Source organism: Microcebus murinus, chromosome 6 (genome assembly GCF_040939455.1).
Source record: "Microcebus murinus isolate Inina chromosome 6, M.murinus_Inina_mat1.0, whole genome shotgun sequence".
Classification (NCBI taxonomy): Eukaryota; Metazoa; Chordata; class Mammalia; order Primates; family Cheirogaleidae; genus Microcebus; species Microcebus murinus.
The window spans coordinates 108,066,141-108,084,131 of record NC_134109.1 but is presented as its reverse complement, the minus strand read 5'-3'; the positions used below and the strand labels follow the sequence as shown (position 1 = coordinate 108,084,131).

Here is a 17,991-nt window from a genome sequence, read left to right as displayed (position 1 = left end):
AGTTAAACAAAATAAAGGAGTTGGTTTCTAAGCCCAGTTTTACTGGTAGATATAATATCTATGTCTTCTTATTTCTTTCTTTGTTTATGATTAAGTCCTAATTTATAGGTTTACTAATTTTAAAAGCAAATAGATTTTTTCAACATTGACATTCATTTGTTTTGATGCTTTCCCATAGAATCTCCCACTCTAGAAGCCCCTGTAAGGGTCAATAGTACACCAGTAAAAATGGATGGCAGCATTATAAAGTTTTACCTTCAAATTTCTCACTTCTAAGGACAAGTTCTGAGGAGCAGCACTGGGAACTAGACAAGACAAAAAAAAATTTTTTTTAATCATCCACACATCACCCATCATGTGACTGCTCTTGGCTGAACTTTACACAAATGCACATCTCAAATGCCAATTATGCAACCAGATCTATCACTTAGCTGCCAATGCCGTTATGTTGATAGTACCATGTGGATAAGGTATGGCCATGTTTGATTCTTTTTTTTTGACTGCAAAACTTGCTCATTAGAGTCATTCACTTTCTCACCACCTATAATGATATACATCTTTTTAATTCAGGATATTATGGGGGTATAAACATGGTTACTATGAAATGCATTTGTCTTGGTTACATGAAATGTATTTGCCTTGCTCAAGCCAGGGCTACAAGCATGTCCTTCCACCATAAAGTATGCCCCGTTTACATTAGCTGTGGGTTTACCCCCTCCTTTTACTCTGCACTCCTCCACCCCTTTACCCCCTCTACCTGACCAGCACCCAATGACTATTACTACCATGTTTGCACCTTAGTGTTGATCAATTATCAGCTTGATGGCGAGTACATTTGGGTGCATGTTTTTCCATCCTTGTAATACCTCACTTCAAAGGATGGGCTCAATCTCTATCGAGGACAATATAAGAGGTGCTAGATCAACATTGTTTTTTGTAGTTGAGCAGTAATCCATGTATACATGGAATAGTATACATACACCACATTTTATTAATCTACTCATTTATTGATGGGCATCTGGGTTGTTTCCACATCTTTGTAATTATAAAATTGTGCTGCTATAAACATTCGAGTGCAGATGTCTTTATTATAGAATGTCTTTTTTTCCTTTGGGTAGATTCCCAGTAGTGTGACTGCTGGAGCAAATCGTATTTCTATTTTTAGCTCTTTGAGGTATCTTCAAATTACTTTCCACAGGGGTTGTACTAATTTGCAGTCCCACCAGCAGTGGAAGAGTGTTCCAATCTCTCCACATCCACACCAGCATTTGTTATTTTGGGACTTTTTGATAGAGGCCATTCTCACTAGAGTTAGGTGATATCTCACTGTAGTTTTGATTTGCATTTCCCTAATGGTTAGAGTAACCAAAACAGCATGGTACGGGCACAAGAACAGAGATATAGACCTTTGGAATAGGACAGAGATCCCAGATACAAAACCATCCTCATATTGTCATCTAATCTTCGACAAAGCAGACAAAAGTATACATTGGGGAAAAGAATCTCTATTCAATAAGTGGTGCTGGGAAAACTGGATATCCACATGCAGACTGAAACACGATCCCCGCCTCTCAACTCTCAAAAAATCAACTCACGATGGATAATAGACTTAAACTAAGGTGCGAAACCTTAAGAATTCTGAAAGAAAATGTTGAGAAGACTCTTTTAGACATCGGCCTAGGAAAGAATTTATGAGGAAGACCCCCAAAGCAATCACAGCAGCAACAAAAATAAACAAATGGGACCTGATCAAATTAAAAGGCTTCTGCACAGCCAAGGAAACTATCATTAGAATGAACAGACAACTTATAGAATGGGGAAAAAAAATTGCTTTCTACATATCTGATAAAGGGCTGATAAGAAGGATCTATATAGAAGTTAAGAAAATCAAGAAAAAAAATCAAACAACCCCATCAATAAATGGGCAAAGGACATGAACAGAAACTTTTCAAAAGAAGACAGACTGATGGCCAGTAAACACATAAAAAAATGTTGACTCATTTTTTAAAAAATAACACACTTTCATATAGGTATGCACCCATATCCAAGTCAGGCCGTACCCTTTGGAAGTCAGATACTTATTTGAAGGATGTACAGTGGCTCTGAACTCTTCTAAACTCTAAACTTTTCCAGACCCCAGACATAGTCTGAATCTTAAATGTATTCTTTTAAGTATTCTTGGTGAAAGCCTATCTTTATCTTGGGGAAGAGCCACACATTTTTGGGAACTAAGTCTAATGAATATGGTAAGTGACTGAACTGGATAATGACATTATGGATCAAAATGAGATGTACATAAATCATTGAGCTTGGCTTTCTAGTGGGGTTCCTAAACTGGTTGTGAAGGCAGTTCCCAAGTAGAGCAAAGAGATATCTATGCAATGACAGTTTCAGTAAAGTGAACCATCTGGCTTCCCGAGGCAACTATATACCAGGGAATACTCATTTAGATGTGAGAAGTTTGGGACTGTTGGTTAAACAAACAGCTACATAACTTTAGTTTCTCACAAGTTAGAATATAACATGGTTAGATTCAAAGGTGTACTGTGGCCCACACACCTTCCAACACCTCCCTTTACAGTGATGATATCAGGCAAAGAAAACTTAAGTAGACCTGATAAGTTTTCTCTCCATTCACAAAATGCTGACTCTAGCCCTTTTCTCCCAATCCACCCATGGAAACTTCTCTCTTCCTTTCTCTAACATTCGGTGACTAAGTATACAACTAAGTGCTCACTAAGCTAAAGGTTCTAGAAGTCAGAGAATGTATCTTGCTCATTGTTGTAACTTGAACCTAGCAAAGTGCCTCAGGCCTCACCCCAGAGATTCAGGTACAGAGGGTTCTGGAGGAGGACCTAAGCACTTGTGTTTAAAAAAAAAAAATACATGAATGATTCCAATCATCTCCATATTAAGCACTGACTTAACTGCAGAGGCACCCAACATAGTTGTCATTGTTGTTTTCATCATCATCGTCGTCACAGCAAAGATGTGCTGCATGCTCACGACATGGCAGATACTTATCCTTACAACAATCTCACAGGGGAGTTTCTATTATTATTTCTATTATATAGATGAGAGAACTACAAATGAGGTTCAGGGCAGTTAACTTATCCAAGGTATTTGTTTCAGCTGGCACAGAACCAAGAAGTGCCTTACTCCAAAGGGCTACCCTTAACCACCGTACTAAGAGGCATCCAGTTGCCACAGGTGGTCAACATGCCTACACACTTAATGCAGTTAAAATTTGGGTCATGGGTAGATTTAAAAGCCTACATTAAACATTTTTTCCCCTCAAATTTTCCTAAAAATCTTAACCAACTGGCTTATGTAGTTGGCTAGCCAAACTATAACTGGTTATAGTTTGTATTTATTTTTCCCAACCTTTTATTTTGAAAAATGTTAAGTCCACAGAAAAGAGTAGCAAGAATAGTACAATGAACACCATATATTCTTTTCCTAGATTCACCAATTGTTAATACTCTGTAACATGTTTTCTCACTATATATGATACATACACAGATGTATCTATTTATTGTTTCTAAATCAACTGAGAGATGACTGCAGTCATCACACTTCACTCCTACATGCCTTATTACCTGCCATGTATCTCCTAAGAACAAGGACATTCTCCAGCAAAACTATAATACAATGATCATATTCAGAAAATTCTAACACAAAATAGCATCTACCATACTTAATAACATATCTAGTATTTAATATTACCTAACGTATACCTCTAACATTAAGTAATTATACCAATAGTATCTTTTATAGCTATTTTTACCTCTAGATCCAGGATCCAGGCAAAGATTATACATGTTTTATTTCATGTGTCTTTACTCTTCTTTAATCTATTATAGATTCTAGAATGATTCTCCAAGATTCTTTTCTTTCATAAAATTAATATACTTTAAGAATCCAGGTCAGTTTAAAAATTTTAAAAATTTTTTGCAGAACTTCCCTCAATTTGGATATTTGGTTGTTTCATCACGATCAGATTCAAGTTAAATATTTTTGGCAGGGATACATGAAGTGACGTGTGCTTCTCCATGCACTGCACCAGGGGGCACAGGTCAGTCTGTTCCTCTATTGGTGATGTTAAATTTGACCATTTGCTTAAGGGAGTTAAACTATAGCTTTAAAGCATGCATGTTTATATATGTAAGGGTTGTATACATATATGCACATTTTTAAAAAATTTTTATAGAACGCTGAATTTAGCTGAATTTCATGAAACAATAAGTACAACAAACTTTTTTATGTTCTATTCTAAAAATATATATATTTTTAAATTCTGGTCTTGACCTTCTTAATCTCTTTGGCAGGCTGCAATTTAAAAAATACTGCTCTGGGTCAAGGCTACATGTAGATAGCTTAATTTAGAAATTTAGTCACAGGTAAGAAATAAAACTATAATAAAATACTGAGAATTAAAAAGACTAATTTAGCACACAAATAAGATTGCTAAGTAGAACAAGGCTAGCCTTCCAACAGCCCTGGAATAGTGTGTGTTATGAACAAATAATAGTATTTCCTTATACAGAAGCCTTTGCTAACACTGATAGCCTATTCAGTATGAGGCACTTTATACTCCATGCTTTCTCACTGAATCTTCACAGCAACCCAATGAAGTTGGTACTATCGACATTTTACATGTAAGGAAATAAGCTCAGAAATGTTAAGTGACTCGACCAAAGTCACTTTATCAGAAAGAGGTAGAACTGGGACTTGAACTGAATCTTCCTGTCATCAATTATACCACTGGGGGCATGAAGCATGGTATTTTGTTTGAAACGAAGGAAGACTTACCATCTGATAACGTTTGAACAGCAACATCTTGTGTGGAGACTCCAGGACCATGTTTATTGTAGGCCACAACTCGGAAACTATACTCTGTATACTTTTTCAACCCATTAACAGTATAGGAGTGACTTGAAACATCAATATCCTTGAACAAGATAAAACACTGTGTATATATACAACTCAAGCCAAAAGAAATGCTGCAAAGTTAAGAATTAACTATACAAATTCTATATTCTACACAATACAGATTTTCATCCCCTTTTATGGGATGCTATTTAATAGTCTACACAGATTAATCATAAACAGTGACAATTTACTTAGAAATACTGCTTCACGTTTAGTGACCCTTGCTGGTAAAAACTACAGAATAAATCCTGGTACAAAGAAATAGAATTTAACTTTTCATTTCCTATATATGTTTTTTTCCCCTCAGATTTCCAGTCAAGCATCTACTGAGTTTTGGAGATATATTTCAACGCTACTATTCCAATCAATGGTTTGAAAAATTGCTTTACTTCATACCTGTTCTTTATCAGTCCCTTTTTCCATGTAGTACAATTTGTAATTTTGAATTTCCCCATTGCCAGACAATGGTGTTTCCCATGTGACAGTGATGGAAGTAGGTGAAGTTGCATATGCTCGAATGTTAGGAGCTGGGCCAGGGAGCTGAACTAGAAGGAAAATTTCAAGAAAGCAAGATATAAATGAAACTTACTGCATTCCTCAATAACCATTCTTGGCAATACTGTCATATTAGCTATGTTTCAAAAATAATAAAAGGTAAGAAAACAATTATTTGAGTAAGTGGTTTTAGGATAATGTAGCAACACATTTTCTGTTTTATGATTTAAATCGAAACCAGAAATTATCTGTGAAGTATCTCCAATTTATTCAAAATAAGTTAAAATGTATACTGCAGAACTTTTCTTGTGGTTTATAAAACCCTAGTATTGCAGCAGGGCCATGCAGCAAATACAAGCAACCACCACAAAAAGAGATCTGTCTTTTGCCAGATGCTATGGTAGGCAACAGGAATACAGTGATGGACAGAATCCCTGCCCACAAAAACTCCCTCTCTGGTAGGGAAGTCGGACATATAAACAGTTACAAAAATGCTAAGTGCTAACAGATTTAGGTAATGGGTGTAACGACAACAGAAGAATATACAATTCTGCTTTGGGAGGGGTGGGCAGGGAAGGGAAGTATTGGTGAAGACTTCTTAGAGTCAAGAAGAATGAATACTTTTCTCAGATACCAAGTGGGAAATTATTCCTTTCAACAGAGTCAATAAGGAGGATATATGAAAAGACAGTGCTAAGTGGTTTGCTTGGTTGGAATGCAGCATAGATGTGGGAGAGGTAATGTTGACAGGGAGACAAGTCAGACAGTGAAGAACCTCTAATGCCCTGCTATGGAGTTTGCATTTTCTCCAGGAGATGTTTGGCGATTACTGAAAAATTATGAGGAGCATGACATGATCAGATCTGTGTTTAGAACGGACATGTGAACACATGCATAGATGAAAAACAGTAAAGGAACAATACCAGATAGAGGAATAGTAATCAATTTTTAAAATAGCTACCATTTACTGAATGGTTATAATCAGTCAAACATTAAGTTTTTACATGTATCTTCTCATTTATGAGAGGGATACTATTATCATCCCCATTTACAGATGAGGTTCTCAGGTTATCAACCTCTCCCAAGTGATGGGAAAAGTAGCTAGTGGTAGAGCCAAGAGTTGAGCACTTTCTGATTCTAAAGCATGGGCTCAAGACCAGTAAAGAGATTACTACAATACCTTCAGTATGTGATTTGGAAGACTGGGTCACTGGTTCACTAATCAACTGTCTATCTGGCTTTAACTCCTACAGTGGCTCACAAACCTACTCTTTTACTACATTCATTTTGTCTGACTGACAGGTTCCAGGCCCAATTTATACACAAATTCTGGGTAGCTGCCTATGCCTACACTTTGGTAGACATTCTATATTTGAAAACAATTTCTCTGGCAGTAGTGTTTCTGTGACAGACATCCATTAGATCCAAGAGCTGAGAAGGGAAAAAACTAACAAAATGTAAAACAAACTGGCTTTCTTGAATAATAGCACCACAGCTTGGAAGACTAGTTTTGCTACCAAAGTAGTGAAAATGGTTACTGTAACAGTTGTTTGATTTAGTTATGAATCAGTTATTCACTTAATGTTAAGAGCACATTTTATGCAGCCTGACAGGTGGGATTTGTCACACTTCTGCTGCTATGAAAAACTTTCCTCTAACTTATTAAAGGGGAAGAAAAACAAAAGTCCCTAAATTCTCTTGAAATCATTTTCAATATATTCATTGGCTAAGCATAGGCAAATATGATACTAAAAAAGCGCTAATGAATTCTTTCATTTCAGCTGTACAGTGGCATAATAAATGGAAAAAAAATTTAAGTTGGTTTGTGAAGCTAAATATGTAAAATATTTTCTAACGGCTGACTCCAACATTTATGCCTCCCACACACAAGCTGAATACCTCCAGATGAAATGCAAATCTTACTCACTAACTGCTTCTCCTTTGCCAAAACATGTTATAGTCTCTCTCCATACCTAAAACACCCTCAACAGAACCTGATGCCCCTTACTCTCATATTCTTATTTAACTACTTTCTTTTAGCCAAACTCCTTGAAGAAATGACTAACCTGCCTACCTTCTGTAAGATAATAACGCATCGTGCAGTTGTCTATTTACTTGTCTGCCTGGTACCAGACTGTCAACCCCCTGCAGACAGAAAGGTCATACTCATCTCTGCATGCTGACTGTCTAACACGGTGACTGGCACTGGTAGGCACTCAGTAAATCCACTGTTTACATCTTCTCTTTCATTTCTAAATTTGACAACGACCCTCCTAGTTCAGTGGCTCTTAACAATTTGATTCACTATCTCTGAAATGATAATGAAAGCTAAAGATTCTTTCCAAGGGAAATGTGAATATGAACAGGCATAAAAATATTTTCAGAAGTTCACAGCTTCAGGATAGAACCCTTGCACTGGATCCAATCCAGTGGTCTGTTCCTTCATTCTCATCATGACTGACCTTGCATGTGCACTGTTTGATTCTATTTCTGGGATCTGGGTCATGCAAATTCCTTCCCCAAGAATGCTTGCATTAAGTCAAGGCCAGCCTCAGGTCTCATCTTTTCCTAGGATCCTGACTTGACTTACCTATCTCTTACAGTAATGTTTCCTTGTTCTGTATTCCAACACCTCACATCAATGATGCTTGTACATAAAAGCTAACGGAGGGTAACTGAGCTTGGAACCTAATGGAATATTCCTGCTCTTGTCTGACTGAACACAAATAACTTTGAAATTCAGTATCTTTTCTCTGTAATGAGAACATATTCTTTCCTTAAATCAAACCCCTGACTTTCTAATGGCTCTCTTGTTCATGCCTGGGTTTGATTCCTGATCATCAATCTCTATCGCTTAAATGATCAGTGGCCTCCTACCTTGCCTGCTCATTTTTTTTTTTTTTTAGAGACAGGGGCTCATAAAGTTGTCTAGGCTGGAGTGCGGTGGCACGATCACAGCTCACTGCAGCCTCAAACTCCTGGGCTCAAATCCTCTTCCTGCCTCGTAGCTCGGACTTTAGGCACATACCACCATGACTAGCTAAGTTTTTAAAAAATTTTTTGTAGAGATGACATCTTGCTGTATTGCCCAGGCTGGTCTCAAACTCCTAGCTTCAAGTGATCCTCCTACCTCAGCCCTCCCCAAGTGCTGGGATCACAGGCATGAGCCATAGCACCTGGCCTTGCCTGCTCCTTCCTTAAGGGGAGAAGTCTTATGTAGTTCATTCCAGTATCTCCAATACGTCGTGTATTACCTGGTATAGGAGATACTCAGTAAATGTTTGATGAGTGAATGGTTTTCTACAGCATTAGAGAGTGAAGTTCCATAGCTTCTTTATTTATTCTACCATCAGGTAAAGTTCTTAAATTACTTCCAAAGTTTCACTGGTGAATTCATCTAATCTGTTCAATTTCCTGGTCGGTAACTTCCACAAACGCATCTCACATGCTCCTTACTAAAAGCAAAATCTTTATTATTGGAAATTTATTAACACAGAAAAACTAGTGCCATTAATAGTAAAAGTAGACTGAAGAATGTTCTGAGGAAAAACAGTGGCTTGTGTTAAAAGAAAGCAAAAATCTAGAAGAAAGCCTCAAGTGGGAAAAGTATCAGTTGTAATTTGATTGCTTATAATTTTAGGCCTATAGTTTATAACCAAAACTTAAGATATAGAAGTTATAATATAAACCAACCTGACACTCATCTGATTCACAGCAAATCTTAGAAATGTAATTAGAAGTAACACTATTTAGCACAAAAGACTACAGGTCCAAAATAAGCCTCAAATAGATTCAAAAGAGTGTGGGATATATCAATAGAGAGCAATCAGTAATCATTAAGTACCTACTTCGTATACATTACATTACATTATGTTACATTACATTATGTTAGACACTGTGGGAAATATCAGGATGACAAAGGCTCTGTCTTTGCTGTAAAATAAACAAGACAGACTCATAAATATAACTGAAGGAAGTAATAATGTATCTCAAATTGCAGAGATACAATATTAGACAGAATCAGAAGATTCTAGAAGGCCTCTGAGCTAAGTCTTAAAGGATTAGTAAAACATAAATATGTAGAAAAGCATCAGCAGAATTATATTATCTTATACTATTTGCTATTTTTTGATGTATGTTAATTTTGTTTCCCCTAATTCATAAGGACCTTGAAGGTAAAGAATTGTTGTCTTCTGTTCCTCTATGATGTGCAAGATTAAATATAAGCTAGACCTCCATCTAGGTCTACCTCCAGGTGGGGCTGCCAGACAAGTGGAAGACTTACCCTCAGGCTGTGTTTCCACTCGCAGTGGCGCTGAACTCTCTCCCAAACCATGCTTATTTTGAGCCATGACTCTAAAGATGTACACTGTTGCTGGCATCAGGTTTTGAATGGTTACCTGCATTTCTCCTGGGCGACTGGTATTCTCAACACGTTCCCTTTAGACAAAGAAGGATGTAGGGAGAAATAGCAGCAATTAGGAATATTTCTAGGATGTACAGTTCCATTTTCCATTCCACATCAAAATTTAACAGTTTAAGTCAAATTAACTCAAAAAATGAAACTTATGGAAGCAGGACAGTACACAGACTATGGTGACTGGCAAAAGAGCAAGATCATACATATCTGACAAGTTGCCGATGTTCTGGCTTAAACATTATTGATGTCGCTGATCATAATCACAACTTCCTTTCAGAGAAGACACAGGGCACTTTTCAGTGTCATTTTGAATGGGGCAGCTGGTCATCAATTTTGTAGGCTTGAGAATCATTGAGTTTTAAGGAATGATTCTTAGGGAAATTGAAAGAAAGTGGACACAGGCATGACCTAATGATATTTCACAGAAAATATCAAGAAATGCCATGTATATTGTGGACAAGAGACTCTCCATAAGAAGAAAGCTAGAGGTTATCACTTTTTAAATTGGGAACAAAAATATTAAAAATTTAAATGAATCCTAAATGTAACCCAATCTATAAAATAAGCTGATCATGACACTGACTTTTATAATTTATTTCTTAAAAATAATACCCCTTTTGAAGTTATCTGAAATGTTTGACAAATCTTATCATAAACAACACAAATGAATCTAGGAGTCTAGTTTTATGAGATGACAATGGGAAACAGTTATCTAGCTTCTTTGCAAAAAGGTAGCCTCCAAGCACCACCTGGGGGGTCCGTGTGTCCAACTCAGGTCTACAATTATGCTCAGGCTATCATACTTACTATAACAAAACCAGATTATATTATAAAGAGTTTGCAACAAATATCATGAAGGAATTTGTTTCAAACAGTTGGCCTTTAGGAATTGTCATTCATGTGAGGAAAGACCTGTACCTATCTTGAGAAAGTAATCACAGAGCCCAAAACTAACTACTCCATTGAAGAAATTATTCTAATCGGTTGAATTAAAATTCTTTCTTTAAAATATTGATAATTTGCCTTGAAATTGCTAATTAAAATTTGTTTAGGTCTACAAAACTACATGCCAATTTATCTAATTGTATGGGAACATTTGCAATTCAAAGAAGGGTTTTCCAATAGTTTTCTATAGTTCCTTAAGCTACTTTAATTAAAAAAAAACAAAAACGAACAGTATCCACAAAATATTTACAGATGATATTTCTCTATAATCAGTTAGTTCCCCTGGAAAAGAGTATTGTGGTAACAAAAATTATTGAGACACCTGAGATATCTATTAATATAAATACTATTTTCCCTTGGGCTAAATCTCTCAATCACAAGATTTAGGAGGATATCAACTGATTTCTTACACTTTGAGCTTTCTGATACTTAGTGTGATCACAAATGATCACTGTCTAAAAGGAAGTACAGTGGATCCTCGAACACAGTTTGAACTACACGGGTCTACTTATTAGACTTTTAAAAACTAAAAGATGCACTGAGTATGCCTGCCCCTCCTTCCCCCTTTCTACCTCCTCCACCTCTGCCACCAAGACAGCAAAACCAGCCCTTCCTCCTCCTCAGCCTACTCAATGATGGTGAAGCCCTTTATGAGGATCCACTTCCACTTAATGAATAGATTTATTTTCTTCTCATGATTCTCTTAATAACATTTTCTTTTCTCTAGCTTGCTTTATTGCAAGAATACAGAATACAATACATATAACATATAAATTATGTGTTAATTGACTGCTAATGTCATCCGTGAGGCTTCCAGTCAACAGCAGGCTGTTAGCTGTTAAGTTTTTGGGCAAAGTTATACATGGATCTGCGACTATGGGAAGGGGGCAGTGCCCCTAACCCTGCGTTGTTCAAGTGCCTATTGAATTTTACAGTAAGCTAAAAGCTCCATGGGAGAGCACAGATGAGGTCTCTTTTGATCATCCTATATATAAAAGTTTAAACAAGTTCTCTTCTAGAAAGATACTGAGGAGTAGTGGTGCTATTTTACTTTAAGCTGAAATAAAAGTCTGTGTCTCATTCATGTTCGCATACTCCAGAAGCACTTAGCAGAATGCTCATACACGGAAGATGCATCACAGATACAGATCGAATTAATGAATGAAAAATTGCCTTCTGATATGTAAACCTTGCATAGTGATAATATCCTGTATATTTTTTGTTTTTTCCCATGTGAAAGGAAAAAAAAATGGGAGAAATTAGTGAAGGTTACTGAAACCTAAAAAAAATTTGATAGAAGCATTACTATTAAAACAAAAATTAGTCATAGGTCTGTTTTCTAAGGTGAAAAACCCAGCACCTAAAAAGACTTCTGGCATTATATTGGTCTGAGGTTACATTCAGAAAAAAACCTTAACTTTAGGACAAGATCCAAGGAGCACTAGAAAGAACAATTCTCATAAATGTGTGAGGCCACAATGGTATTTAGGATAGAATGTGATAGCTAAGAGTTAAAAGGAAAAGAGAAAAAAGCACACTTTATATTAAGACAGTGCTGGGCTAGAAGTTAGGAGATCCAATTCTAGTTCTGCCAATGCTACTAGCTTGCTAGGGGACTACAGTTAAGACACTAACTCTTTCTGGGCCTCACTTTCCTTATGTAAGAATGAGATGGGGTGGGCAAACTTTTTATTAAAGGGCTTGATAGTAAATATTTATAGGCTTAGAGGCAAAATGGAGGATATTATATAGTTACTTATATAACCTTTCAAAACATAACCACTGAAAAATGTAAAAAGTATTCTTAGCTCCATGGCCATAAAAATAACAGCTCTGATTTGACCCAGGGTCCATAGTTTGCCAACCCCTTGACTTGACTAACAGATCTCTAAGGCTCCATCTGTCTCTAAAATGTTATCAGTATTAGGACTAAGTTACTCTTTACATTTAATGGTTAATATCAGAAAGTACTGCTGTTCAAATTAAAGGTTTTAAATAAAAGGATGAAAATTTCATAGCTGAAAAGGCAAGGGAAGGACCCTTTGGAATCTGGGGCAACTCAGGTATCCAACAGAATTATAGCTCATGACCACGGCATGTAGCGCCACCTGGTGGTAGAAGTGGGGAGGATGTGCAGATGCAGCTAGTAGCGTACATCCTCGCACTGAATTCTTATTGTGTGTGAAGTAAATTTATTACCTTAGATTTTTTAGATGACAAAATTTAAACTTACAAAGGTTAAGTAAATTTTGTTTATAAAACAAGTAGTCAGGAGATAGTCTTTTGACTTAGTTCTTTACTCCTTCACTGCCTCTATTCAGAAATCATAAAGTAACAAAGTAACAAAAAATTTATGATCTCTAAAAATCTTTCTTTTAAATATTTCCTAAATTTATCCCATTCACTCCAAGTCACTGCCTTCATCTTCATCCAGGCCATCAACTATCACACATCTAGATTAACATAATTACTACTTACTTTATCTCCCTAACTCCATTTTCTCTCTTTAATCTTGTGTAGCGCTCCCAAAGTACTACTGATACAAACGGTTCGATAAAATCACAGTTATACCTTTTCAAGAATTTAAAATGGTCCCCGTTCGTCTGATTATGCCCAAATTCATACTGGCATTCCAACATCAGGTTCCAAACTTCCACTTTATCCTAATTTCTTACTAATTTCTCCCCTAAACTCTAAGCCAGGTAGGCTTTCTTGCCTTCTCATCCTTCTCACATCAAACACAGATGGAACTGGTCCCTCACCTTGCATTTCTTCTTCCTTTACACATACTTGTCATGTCCAACTGCCTCTGCCAATTTAACTTCTATATTTCTCCCCGAAACAACTTAATTGACTAATCACTCCTGCTTATTCTAACCTATGGTCCACTAACTAAGTATTTTAAATGTAACCAATAGAGTCTTATCAAAAACATTAAAATTTAAAAGTATACATAGTTAAAAAAAAAAAAAAAAGAGTCCCAGTTTTCCTTCCTCACAACCCATCCTACCCGAGACCTACCTGTGGCATGTATTGATGAGCATCTCACCAGATTTCTCCATGCCAGGGTTTCTTTCTACTGAGAGACTGGGCAGGGATAATTCTTTGCTGTGGGGGGCTGTCTGGCCTGTGTATTATATTAAAGGATGTTTATCAGCCGTCTCTGGCCTCTACCCACTAGATGCCAGTAAGTATCCCTCTCACCCCAATTGTGACAACCAAAAATGTCACCAGACATTGGTAAATGTCCCTTGAGGAATGGGGGGCAATATAGTCCCCAGTTGAGAATCACTGCTCTAGACATTTATATACACATCCAAATATATTGATATATCATTTTAAAAAACAGCTGTATCGCACTTTATATGGATATATACAGTCAGTCATGCATTGCGTAACAACAGGGATGCGTTCTGAGAAATGAGTTGTTAGGTGATTTTGTCATTGTGTGTACAGAGTGTACTTACACAAACCTCAATGGTATGGCCTACGACACACCTAGGCTATACCGTGTAGCCTATTGATCCTAGGCTACAAATATGTATAGCATATTACTGTACTGAATACTGTAGGCAAATAGAAAACAATGGTAAGTATCTGTGTATCTAAACATAGAAAAGGTACAGTAAGAATACAGTGGTATAATCTTATGGGAACACCATCGTATATGCAGTCTGTTGTTTGAAATGTTATGTGGCTCATGACTGAATATTATGTGTCCATTCCTCTATCAATGGACATTTGTATTATTTATTTTTTATTCTTGCAAGCAACAGTACAATAGACATTTTTATATGAGTGCCCAATGCATATATATATTTTTATGTGTGTGTGTATATATATCTGTATATTTACAGGACAGATTATCTAGACATGTAATTGTCTGATTGAAGGCCATGTACATTAAAGTTTTTAAAAACCTGCCACATCACCTTCCTATACTGCTACCAAACAGCCTAGAGTGGATTTTTTCCCAGCCTTTAACTTACTGAACACTGGATGTTATTAACTTAAAATTTTTGCCAGCCTTATGGATGAAAAATAACTCATTATTTTACATTTCTCAGATTTCTAGAGATGGTGAAATCCTTTTTTAACTCTAATGGGCTTTCCACTAACTTCTGTGAATCATCTGTTTGTGTCAATGCCTCTTGGGATATCTTTTACTTATAATTTGTAACTTTGTCAGTCTTTCCAATTATGGCTTCTGGATTATCTATCTTCTTTTAAAAGCCCTTTCACATTCCCCAAATGATAAAAATAGTTTCTATATTTACTTTTATTACATTCATAGGTTTTAAAAATATTTGCATCTTAATCAAGCTATAATTTAAAATAGGGATTTTCTCACCAAAACAGATAATTATCTCAATGTGATTTCTTGAATAATCTATTATTTCTCTACTGACTGAAATTATGTATTCACTTAATAAATATTCATTTAGGGTTACTATATGCCAGGCTCTGTTCCAGGTGCTGGAGATACTCTGTTCAACAAGATAGAATAAATATGTTAATAAAAAAGGAAACTTCAAGAGTGATAAAGGCTCTGAAAACAACAAAATAAAACAAACAAAAAAATCCCAAAACAAACAAAAAAAAGGGCAATGTGACAGCAGTGGTGTTCTGGTAAATATTTAACAATCGGCCTTGGTTTGTAGCATGTGTCACTGTAAATACTCCCACCATGCCCAATTTCAAGCTGCCAAGTCATGTCATCAGGTTTGTAACATTTCCTGAAAATTTAACAATTGGCTTGGGAACAAGCTGGCTCTAATACACCACTGTGTGACAGTGACTGAGGGGGCTAAGTTTGGGTGGGTTTTCAGGGAAGGCCTGAGAAGATGTCATCCAAGGATGACAGACAAGAAGCTAGACATAATTATTGTGAGGGAAATGCACTTTTATTAGAAGGCACAAGTGGTAAGGCCCTAATGTGGGGAAAAAAGCTTATTACGCAGAGGAGTTACTAAATACTTTCTTCCTTCTGTGAATGCCTATGAGATTTGCAATGAGATGTCAAAGTCTACTGAAGATACTTTAACAGTGATACTGAAACTTGCTGTTTGGTAGTAACGTCTTGCCTTTTTATGTATAGAACTATGTTTCCTTATCTTTGTAAAATGCAGAACATCTAGTACAGTATTCAGGTAAACATCACCCAATGAGTAGCTCCACCTATTGGTCTCAAATTATGACACTCAGACCTCACAAGTGTATTAAAGTAAGGGGTCCTACACTTGCTAACTTTGCCAGTCTGGTATTAACTATAATATGCATCAATTGTAAGCACCTTAGTAGAAATACAAGCTTATTAGATGTGTTAGGGCTCTAACCAAAACAGGTAATTTAGCTTTCTTATTCTGGTGTGAAGAAAGCATAATTAAAGAATCCAGTCAGCAATGTGTGAACAGAGCACCTGGCATGGCTCCTCCCAAAGAGTTTATAATCTGGTTGGGAAAACAACACAAATACATATAACACAATTGAAGAACAACTACTTAAGGTAGTAAAAGATCATGTGTTATCTATCAAATGCCAATATTAGCAGTACAAACACACATGTAAGGGAAATGCTGTATGTGCTAAAAAAAAAAGTGGGGAAAGCTCTGAGAACTTCATGGGGCTTAACTGGGGTCAAGAAGGATTAACTGAATTTAGCTTTAGCTGAAGATGGGAAAGTGGAAAGTAACGGAAGAGAATAGACTGAGGGGAAAAGGTTACAGTGATAAGAATTAGGTTGGTTTCATTATAAAGTGAGTTAAGCTGGGGAAAAAAGGAAAATCAGGTTAGACAGATAAAAATACAGCCAGCCTGAGTAATAAAGCAGCTTGGAGATTGTGGATATTCTCCTATAAGTGATGTGAGCTCTGAGAGGGGTGGAGACAGAAGGGAATTTAATGAAAATGCTGTTTTAGGAAAATCAGTCACTATGCTTTTACTGTCAAGCTTTCACCCTCAAACTCAGTGGCACACACCACATAATGGTGCAGGCGAATATTCATTAAGATTATTTCAATAAATTACGTCTGCCTTAATCTCTAGAATCTGTGCTGACTAAATCTTACGAAAAAAGGGTAGTCCTGGTTACAACTGAATATTTCCACATAAATAGCTCTATCCTCTCCTCAAGTCACCCCAGAAAGGCAGGAAAGAATAGCAGCACATAAGTCTGTTGGGGAATTTATTTCATTACCTAAAATCACAAAAGATGCATCTCAGTGATCATATTTTCTGGACTAAGAATTGGTAAAAGATTTTGCATAACAGAGAGCCAGCGTGAGCATGCCTGGGTTGGGGTGGACCAAGATGCAGCCAACTGGCTCCAGACATACAGGCACTTACCTAGCAATTCCTTCCTTGGCGTAGAATACAGAGTAGGTAAGGTTGTCTCCATGAGGATCTGATGCAGGTGTCCGCCACGTCAATTTGATGAAGCGAGTAGAGACCAGGGAGGCCACCACATCCCGAGGAGCTGAAGGCAATGGTCCCGTTGTGGCTGGTGCTAGATGGTCAGTAGTGGCACTGGTCAGTGAAGTGGGAGGTAATGTTGGGATGGCAACATCTTGTCATGTGCAAACATTGGGGAATATGAAGGGCAAACCACGACGGTTTTAAAAAAGAGAACAGAAAAAACAAAAACAAAAAAGAAATAAACAAAACCACGATGGGAAATAAAATAAAATAAAATGAATGAACATAAAAAAGGCCATTAAACTGAAGGCTAACATGCAGGCCAGGGTAGCTACTGAAAACTAATGGGCACTATTCCAGACACATCACTGTAGAGCAGGCAGACTTTCTGGCCACTATAATGGTTATGGGCAAGGGACAGGGAGGGTGATAGCTGAGAATAAAACATCTCACAGAAGGACACAGCATGTCCAAGTAATTTTCTTAATCCTGAAAGCAGCATGCAACATCTGTCAAACTTTGCCTATAAAAGTCCCATAAATGACACCTCAATATTTTCTTCCACTTTAACTACATGGAATGTGTTAGTATGGATGAGCCTAGTTACACTCTATACGGGCCCCTGGCTATCATGACTTTAGAGTGGTGTGTGTCTTCAGCTCTGCAGGAGATTCGAGAGCCACATCTTCAACTGCAATCTAATATTAAACCCTGCTCTTTGCATTAGGCAATACCCAGGGTAAGCTGACAGACTTCCTCTCTTGGCTAAGTTAATAAACTTCCCT

At 36.9% G+C, this 17,991-nt stretch overlaps 1 protein-coding gene across 8 annotated transcripts in view; it reads right to left on the bottom strand.

The window, feature by feature from the left end:
• NEO1 (neogenin 1) overlaps positions 1 to 17,991 on the bottom strand; it is a 208,237-nt gene that overhangs the window by 42,970 nt on the left and 147,276 nt on the right. For 5 of the 8 annotated variants that reach the window (XM_012748213.3, XM_012748207.3, XM_012748208.3 and 2 more), the window contains exons 8-12: positions 17,138 to 17,357; positions 9,713 to 9,867; positions 5,329 to 5,477; positions 4,813 to 4,951; positions 256 to 305 (exon numbers count right to left, since the gene is read on the bottom strand). In XM_012748213.3, the coding sequence (XP_012603667.2) occupies positions 256 to 305; positions 4,813 to 4,951; positions 5,329 to 5,477; positions 9,713 to 9,867; positions 17,138 to 17,357 (713 nt within the window). The remainder of the gene's footprint in view (positions 1 to 255; positions 306 to 4,812; positions 4,952 to 5,328; positions 5,478 to 9,712; positions 9,868 to 17,137; positions 17,358 to 17,991) is intronic. The other 3 variants (XM_012748210.2, XM_012748214.3, XM_012748212.3) reach the window with 1 other exon arrangement.